Consider the following 9,089-nt stretch of genomic DNA (forward strand, 5'->3'; position numbering starts at 1 on the left):
ATCTTGGAGAGGGGGAGACAAGAAAGCCAAAAGATATGGTGACAGGATCAATTGAGATCACCAATGTGTCCGCTATACAAGCACCACCGGGTGATTCCGGTATAGTCACTCCAGAGATTCAAGTGCCAGAAGATGACCACACAACTGCCCCTCATGTCTCTCGTACTACTATTTCTACACCTGACCAATTAACTCCTGGTACAGAAGATCACTCCTCTGAAGTTAGTCATTCTATTGAGACTAATACTAGGGAGGCTAATAGGAGACAATATGTCCTGCCAGATAGGTCTACTCGGGGTCAGCCAACAAAGAAATATGAACCTACTTTTCAGGCTAAAACTAAGTACCATGTGGCAAATTTTATGTCTACCAAAAGATTGTCTAAGTCATATGAATCATTTGTGAATCAAATATCTACTGTATCAGTACCTAACAAAGTGCAGGATGCATTGAGAGACCCAAAATGGATGAAAGAAATGGAGGAAGAGATGAAAGCATTACAAAAGAACAATACTTGGGAGCTTGTATCTCCACCACATGGCAAGAAGACTGTGGGATGTCGTTGGGTGTTTACAGTGAAGCACAATCCAGATGGGTCAGTGAGCCGGTATAAAGCACGCCTAGTAGCAAAAGGGTTCACCCAGACATATGGCATAGACTATGATGAGACATTTGCGCCTGTTGCAAAAATAAACACTATTCAGGTATTGCTCTCTCTTGCTGCTAATTTAAACTGGCCACTTAGACAGTTTGATGTTAAAAATGCATTCCTTCATGGAGTACTTATAGAAGAAGTGTACATGGATCTTCCGCCGGGGTATGCGGCCGCTTCTCCAAGTAACTTTGTATGCAGATTGATAAAATCTTTGTATGGTCTTAAACAGTCACCTCGTGCTTGGTTTGGAAGGTTCTCACAATTCATGAGGAGAATTGGCTACAAACAGAGTAATTCAGACCACACATTATTTCTCAGACATCAACAAGGAAAAGTAACAGCTCTAATTATATATGTTGATGATATGGTAGTTACTGGGAACGATACTGTTGAGGTGGATAGATTACAAAAACAGCTAGCCACAGAGTTTGAGATGAAAGACCTAGGTACACTCAAGTACTTCTTGGGTATTGAGGTAGCCCGGGGAAGTGATGGTATCTATCTGTGTCAGAGGAAGTACATCCTTGACCTACTAACAGAGACCGGTATGCTGGATTGCACTCCCATTGATACTCCTATTGAGCAGAACCATCGGTTAGTAGAGTACCCAGATCAAGTGCCCACTGACAAAACTCGTTACCAGAGACTAGTTGGACGCTTGATTTATTTGTCACATACCAGACCAGATGTTGCTTATGCAGTGAGTGTAGTAAGTCAATTCATGCATAATCCAAGTATGGATCACATGGATGCGGTTGTAAGGATTTTGAGGTACTTGAAGTCAGCTCCAGGGAGAGGAGTAATGTTTTCAAATCACAACAATATCCTTGAGGTTTGTGGCTTCACAGATGCAGACTGGGCTAGAAATATTACAGATCAAAGGTCCACATCAGGATACTTTACATTTGTTGGGGGTAGTCTTGTTACATGGAAGAGTAAGAAACAAAAAGTGGTAGCTCGATCTAGTGCTGAAGCAGAATACAGAGGTATGGCTCAGGGAGTGTGTGAATTATTATGGCTTAGACATTTGCTACAAGATTTGGGTATTAAGCCTAAGTGTACTATGCAGCTGTACTGTGACAACAAGGCAGCTATTGATATTTCCCAGAATCCTGTGCAACATGATCGTACAAAACACGTGGAAGTTGATCGTCACTTTATAAAGGAGAAACTAGACGCAAAAATCATCAGTTTTCCTTTTGTTCCTACAGAAGAGCAACTTGCAGATATGCTAACAAAATGAGTGTCTAAAAAGGCCTTTTATGATTCACTTAGCAAGTTAGGCATGGTTAATATGTATGCACCAACTTGAGGGGGAGTGTTGGCGTGAATCAAGGCCCGTGATTCACGGAGTGAATCACGGAGTAATTTAGAGAAGATAGTGGAGGAATTTAGGGAAGATAGTTGCTTTTTTGATTATATACTATATATACATGTATAGATCGATTGATGTAGTAGTGTAATTCAATTTGTGTAAAACACTTTTCCTCTACATGCACACAAAACCAAATTAAACCAAGCAGACTATATTACCACACATGTTTGCTTCATCAGCAAAATACTACCTAAGGTTGAAAAAGCCTATTATTCATCCCTCGATCATGATTCCACGCACCTCAAGGTTATTCAGCTCCTTGGGTCTCTTGTAGTTCTTCAACAGCAACGAACAGCAAACGACACTGACAGAAGAAGCAGCCATTGCTGCTCCAGCAATCCATGGGGGCAAGCGAAATCCAGTGGATGGGAAGAGAACTCCTGCAGCTATTGGGATCCCCAGCACATTATATCCCAAAGCCCAAATGTAGTTCAGACGAATACGGGTGAAGGTTTTTCTCGAAAGATCAATGGCAGTTATCACATCCTCCAAGTTGCTCTTCATTAGCACAATGTCTGCTGCCTCAATTGCAATGTCTGTGCCAGCACCAATTGCCATTCCTACATCTGCTGCCACAAGTGCTGGTGAGTCGTTGATGCCATCTCCCACCATCGCCACGGTGTAGCCTGAAGCCTTTGAATCAGATAGTTTGAGTTTAGCAATTAGTAAGCAACTTAGCATAAATGCATAACTACCATAAACATGAATGAAATGAATTTCCTCCTGTAATGTCATTGTATGTACCTGCAATTCCTTCACTTTCTCTGCTTTCTGGTCCGGTTTTGCTTCTGCTATAACAGCATCAATACCAACTTCATTTGCAATAGAATTTGCGGTTCCCCAGTTGTCACCTGTCACCATTATGCTTTTAACATTCATTGACTTAAGTATGGTTATTACTTCTTGAGCACCTGGTTTCAGTGGATCAGATATTGCTAGAACTCCAGTCACTTGTCCATCTATGGCTACTAGAATCCCAGTTTGAGCTAGCCCTTCAGCTTCTGCTAGGTAGTCTTCTGCCTCGACTGTAACTGTAATGTTCTGATCCACCATCAAGCTCTTGTTCCCCACAATTATTTCTCTGCCCCGAACAACAGCCTTCACCCCGTGACCAGTAATGGAGGCAAAGTCATGCGCTTCCGGCCAGACAGGATTCTCTTCATCTTCTCCGAATTTTTTGGCATACTCAACAATGGCCTTAGCCAAGGGGTGTTCACTGTTAACCTGAAATGTATGCAACTTACAGTACTGTTACCAATCATGAACATTTTAAGTACATGATCAGATGATTTCAATTATGAAAATTATTTCACTTTATAGAAACTGGTTACACTTGGTAAAAGCCTACCTCAGCTGCAGCAACAAGTTCATAGAACTCACGAAGCACCATATTTTTCAGGAGCCGTGTGTTAACAACGAGTGGCTTCCCAATTGTGAGGGTCCCTGTCTTGTCGAACACAATGCAGTTCACCTGCAAAATCAATAATCATATTCATGAGATGCAAATGTAATTTTCTTAGGACACTAACTGGTTTAAAACTCAAAATGAATCTGCACTTGAGGTATTTTCTGACATTTTTTGTTGTCGATGCAACGTCATAATGGGTGAAAATGCAGAAACAAAAAAAAAGATGTAGTTGTCTAACCTTATGTGCACTTTCTAATGCCTGGCCTCCTTTGATCAATACACCTTGCGATGCACCAACTCCTGTTCCGACCATGACAGCAGTAGGAGTTGCTAGGCCTAGAGCACAAGGGCAGGCAATAACCATTACAGATATCCCAAACTGGAGAGCAAGCTGAAAGCTATCCATGGACTTTGGTATCCAAGATTTTGGATAGCCATGGAATTTCCCAGCCAAAAACCATGAAAGCCAGGTAAAGAATGAAAGCATGATCACCTGAAATTGGAACGAGCTTTTAAATAGAAAATCTTCCAATATCCCTTCAAGTAGACCAAACAGACAATATACAGATTCTAAGAAATTAAGCTTAGAACACATACCAGTGGCACAAAGAATTTAGAAATACGATCAGCCAACTTCTGAACAGGAGCTTTTGCCATCTGAGCTGACTCAACAAGCCGCACGATCTGCGCAAGGGAACTTTCTGATCCAACTCGTGTTGCCTTGATGTGCAACACACCATTTTCATTCAGAGTACCTCCAATGACTGTATCACCCTTCCTTTTCGACACAGGCCGTGCTTCTCCTGTTATCATACTCTCATTTACATGGCTTTGTCCCCATATCACATAACCATCTGAAGCTACTTTCGCCCCTGGAATAATTTTGATGACATCATTCTTTTGTATCAACCGACCATCAATTTCTTCTTCACCTAACACATTGCCTTCTTTGTCTAGTGTCAACAAAGTGGCTGTTTCAGGAGCCAGGTCCATCAGTTTGGCAATAGCATCAGATGTCTTCCCCTTAGCTAACACCTCTAGGTACTTCCCGAGGAGAATGAATGAGATAAGCATTGCACTAGTCTCAAAGAAATCTGTACCCTTAAAATGTGGGGATGTGGCAGCTCTCAGTACGGAGTAGACTGAATAGAAGTATGCTGCATTAGTTCCCAAGGCAATTAAAACATCCATATTGGCAGAACCATGGCGCAATGACTTGTATGCTCCAGTATAGAACCTCCGGCCGATGATAAACTGCACCGGAGTGGACAGAATCCACCTTATAAGCTCCCCAATGCTGAGCATATTTACAACTTTCTTGTCTAAGCCATGCTTAAGTCCAGGGATGTACATGAAGACCATGGAGGTTAAAAAGACAGGGATGGTGAAAACCAAACTCCAGAGGAAGGATCTGTAGTACTGCTGAATTTCCTCCTTCCTAAGATTTTCTCTCCCTGCTCCACCACCTGGATAAATTTTTGCGCTGAAACGCCTTGATCCTGTTGTTTCAATCACATTGATGAAATTCCGGGGCCCTGTCATATCCGGCTTGTAAGACAGGGATATTTTTTTGTCATCATAATGTATGTCTACACCTTGCACCCCAGGTAGTGCTTGAAGAGACTGCTCAAGTATTCTCATTGAATGATCGGTCCTTACACCATCAACTAGAAGATCTATCTTGCTCATGTCTTCACCTGAATTAATAAGTATGGCTTCGAATCCAGTGTCTTCAATGGTTACCATCAGCTGATTGCAGCTCACTATCTTTGGATCATAGTGAACATCTGCTTCTTCAGTTGCTAAGGCAACTTGGGCTTTTTGTACACCATGCACTGCCTGCAAAGCTGATTCAACAGTGGAAGTGCAAGAAGTGCAAGTCATTCCTTTGATCCTTATTCTGCACACCAACGTGGACTTCTCATTTCCCTCGTCAGCGATCAATGTTGCTTGAAATCCAACATCTTCAATAGTCTCGCGGATCGTCTCCGCCTAAAAAGTGGAAAATAACTGTTATATACTACAGAAGTCTCACACAAAAAGAAAATTAAACTCAACTACAGATGTCTCCAACTGGTTCAACAATAATTGACTAAACACCTGGTATTTATTTAGTATGAAAAATAAAACACATAACCCATAGAAGCCACTACTACTCTTCATGTTTAGTAGCAACCAGTGTCCAACCATTTACTGTTGGAGGCATACAGAAAGTTATTTTCTTACAGCTGCAAAACCTCCTGTTTTTAGTTCAGAGTCTCCACTAACCAGTTTGATCTCGCATCTGGGACATATGTCTGTGACGATGTTTTTCTTAAGCTTCTACCATCTTTCTAATCTAAATATCCTAAAAACTTGATCAAAACCTCGGAAAATGTCATTATAGACAGAAATACAAGACCAACACCAAAGGGATCAGTAACTAAATAATTTCTTGTCTTCTCTGTTCAGTTCTATCTTCTAGGATCAAATTTTCCCATATTCCATGTTGACTTTAAATGATACATATAGCATGCTCAATGTTTATTTTAGTCTTGTAGAAACACATGATGAAAATTTAGTGATCGAGCAAAATGTTATCATAAAGCGATCGAGCTACAACAGTTGTTCATCAAGGTGCAATGTCCTCATTGGCTTAGTAATAGTCTACGTTCCGCAAAGTTGAGCTGAAAACATGACGTGAATCTGATTTGAGATCTCTTGTATTCTATTCAAGTTAGTTTATCAACAAATAGCTAGTGATCAAGTAGTTTGATGAGTTTGCTGTTAGAAACTTAGAATAGACTTTTGTGTTTTAAACTTTTAATATACAAGAGTTTTGGCTCTGTGGAAGAGAAGCTCTTTTCCATACAAAACAAAAGTTGTTGATTTTCTTAGCACAGAAGTGATTACGTCAGAAGATTGAGACATGGTTTAAGGAAACAAGAGGAGAATTGTCTGCAGCGTTCTATCAGTTTATGGCTCTGTGCTATATAATATAAATTAGATATCTCCCTGAGTTGCTCAAAGGGCTTTCCGAAATAACAAATACAATTAATCCCAGATTGACTTAGTAGGAAAATTCTATTATACATCAATGTATGCTATACATTTCACATCCAACGGTTGATATTGTTTTGTGAGTGGGGTCAGAAAAATAATATTTGTTGTCAACCGTTGGACCGTTGGATTTATGATGTATAACATACATTGATGTATAATAGGTAGTTATACACATAGTTAAGTTGGAAACAATATTGCCCTGCAAGATTTTCTATATGACTATACTCTGCCTACGATAGTTTAGATTAAATGACAAAATATTGGTCACTTCTCACATTTTTACAAATTCGACAATTTACTTCTTCAAGTTTCAATTTCAACTAATCACTCCTTATACTTTCTAAATTCGAGCAATATGGTCATTTTGTCATCTCTCCATCAAATTTGGGTGTTAAGTTTCATCTAATTTATAATCTCAGCCAACAACTTAATACCGAAATTGGATGGAGAGATGATGGAAGAACTAGATTACTCTAATTTATAAAGTATAAGAAGTGATCAGTTGAAATTAAAACTTAAAAGAGTAAGCTGTCGAATTTGTGATAGTGTCAAGAGTTATCAATATTTTGTTCTAGATTAAATTATGAACAAACCTACACACAGACGGCAAATATAAGTAACAGCCTCAAATTTTTCTAATACCAAACCTTTATTGTTAAGGGTACTCAATCTTTCTTCTAAGATCAATGATGATAGTTTTTCTTAAAATGATTAAATCAGCAGAAGTAGAAGAACTGAAGAAGTAGGTGAACTAAAATCACATGTTTCACATTATATGATTGATGAAAAACACCAACGAGAATTAGATTTACGAGAGCGAAAAGACTCGCAAAAGAAAAGGAGTTAAAAACTTAAAATTGTAATTTACTGTGACATAATCATCCAACAAGACAAAATCAAAGATTCTCACAGCAAAGAAAGAGTAAAGTAATAAACTTACGTTAACGAAATCGGGGAAGAACATGACTTGGGCACGATTGTTGAGCACGTCGACGACAGCTTCACGAATCCCCGGCAGCCTCTTCACCGCCTTCTCTACCGATCCAGCGCAAGCGGAGCAGGTCATGCCGATGACGGAGAACACGGCCTTGGACTCAGTGCCCTCCACCATAGTGGTCTCCTCTGCCACCACGCCCTTGGGGTACTTTGGCATGGAAGGGTAGTGAGGCCGCGGCGAGAAATCATTTCTGCCACCGCCGTGGCCTTCACCGCTATTGTTGCGTATGCACGCAAGAGCAAAGAACCTGGTCGCCATGAGAGGAGAAACGCAGGGTGGCGTACGTACGTATGTCTGGAACTTTGTGAGTTCTGAAATGAAAAACAAACGAAACAACGAAGTTTAAAAATTGGAGGGTAATATTAGAAATATTGTTTGAGTTGTTGAAAGATTTGAATCATTGCCGGATTTAAAGGTGGGGAATTTCCTTGATCGACAGGTCGAGGTGGAGGGTTCCACCATGAACTTAAGTCCAACGCTATGAATTGAATATATGATGTTTGGTGGTTCTAGTTTTTCGTTAAATTTCGTCCATTTTATTATAAACGAAGTCAAAACTCAAAACGGGTTGGTTTTCCATCTATCCCCAGATTACTGAGCCTGATAATCAGGCCTTTCGAATCTATCGAATTTAAATACGCACCGTCAAAGTATAGAAGAGTAAGCTGGAGTCAATGAGAAAAATAAAGAATATATAACTCTGTCTCATTAGTTTGATGATGAGTAAACTTCAAACTCATAACTTCTACAATATGATTACTCTTATCGACAATGAAAAATTCAGTTCACTCAGAATGAAAATTTATGAATTAGCCAGGATCTTAAATCATGTGTGATCGATCCTTATATGTAATAGATGACTAAACCTACACATATTTAAAAATGAAACTATTCATAAATCAAGAATTGAGATGAAAGACCATGGTGTATATATGTGTCCATAATAAGCAATGTACTGACAGAAGTACAAAATAATATATCCACGAAACCTTTTCTTTTGTAAAATTTGCAATCCTAAATTTAACCATGCATGACAGCATGAGGAAAGGCAAAAATGCGTTTATTAATCATACCCCCCCCCCCCCCCCCCAAAAAAAAAAAACAAAAACCAAACCGAGGTGGTAATTAAATGAATTAAAAGTAGTACATCTCCTAAATCATCATGAAAATTAATAGGTAGGTGATCGATGCTGGGTTGATTATACTTCTACTTTCACTTGTGAGTTGTGACATGCATGCGTATAGAACTGTAGAGCTAGAAGATGAAAGATATGTTTACGAAGATTGAAAGAGATCGAATTAGCATTACTTGGAAGATATGTTTACTGAAGGTAGAAGGCTTCTGCGAGCTTATGTGTATCAAGTAATCAAGGATTCAACGATATATATAGTAGAGCTTCAGCTTCCTAGCTACCAACCGCCCCCAAAAAACTATGTCACAGGTGACAGCAGCCAAAAGGGAGACGATTTATACTTAATTGGCTAATTAATTAAGCAGACCTATTCAAACTTTATAATACGACGATAACAAGACGTGGAATTATTATTTTAATAGAAGAGGCCACGTAGAAAACAATTGGATTTTCAACTTAATTAACGACTTCTTAAGGAT

The 9,089-nt window shown here is 39.4% G+C and overlaps 1 protein-coding gene across 2 annotated transcripts; it reads right to left on the reverse strand.

The window, feature by feature from the left end:
• Positions 1 to 2,152: 2,152 nt before the first annotated feature.
• LOC126796478 (probable copper-transporting ATPase HMA5) lies at positions 2,153 to 8,822 on the reverse strand. 2 transcript variants are annotated; one of them, XM_050523309.1, is made up of 7 exons: positions 8,787 to 8,822; positions 7,421 to 7,788; positions 4,036 to 5,430; positions 3,677 to 3,931; positions 3,379 to 3,501; positions 2,775 to 3,254; positions 2,153 to 2,663 (listed from the first exon to the last, which is right to left on the reverse strand). In XM_050523309.1, the coding sequence occupies exons 2-7, from the start codon at positions 7,733 to 7,735 to the stop codon at positions 2,244 to 2,246; spliced, it is 2,988 nt and encodes a 995-aa protein (XP_050379266.1). In that variant the 5' UTR covers positions 7,736 to 7,788; positions 8,787 to 8,822; the 3' UTR covers positions 2,153 to 2,243. The 2 variants fall into 2 exon arrangements, with proteins under 2 accessions (XP_050379266.1, XP_050379264.1); XM_050523307.1 differs by lacking the exon at positions 8,787 to 8,822 and having other exon boundaries at positions 7,421 to 8,040.
• Positions 8,823 to 9,089: the final 267 nt, after the last annotated feature.

The sequence above is a fragment of the Argentina anserina genome, chromosome 5, assembly GCF_933775445.1.
Source record: "Argentina anserina chromosome 5, drPotAnse1.1, whole genome shotgun sequence".
Taxonomy (NCBI): Eukaryota; Viridiplantae; Streptophyta; class Magnoliopsida; order Rosales; family Rosaceae; genus Argentina; species Argentina anserina.

Coding starts and splice junctions, on each gene's coding strand:
- LOC126796478 (XM_050523309.1), bottom strand. CDS start 7,735: ATGGCGACCAGGTTCTTTGCTCTTGCGTGCATACGCAACAATAGCGGT. Junction 3,502..3,676: donor CATTAGAAAGTGCACATAAG/GTTAGACAACTA, acceptor TTGATTTTGCAG/GTGAACTGCATTGTGTTCGA. Junction 3,255..3,378: donor AACTTGTTGCTGCAGCTGAG/GTAGGCTTTTAC, acceptor CATACATTTCAG/GTTAACAGTGAACACCCCTT.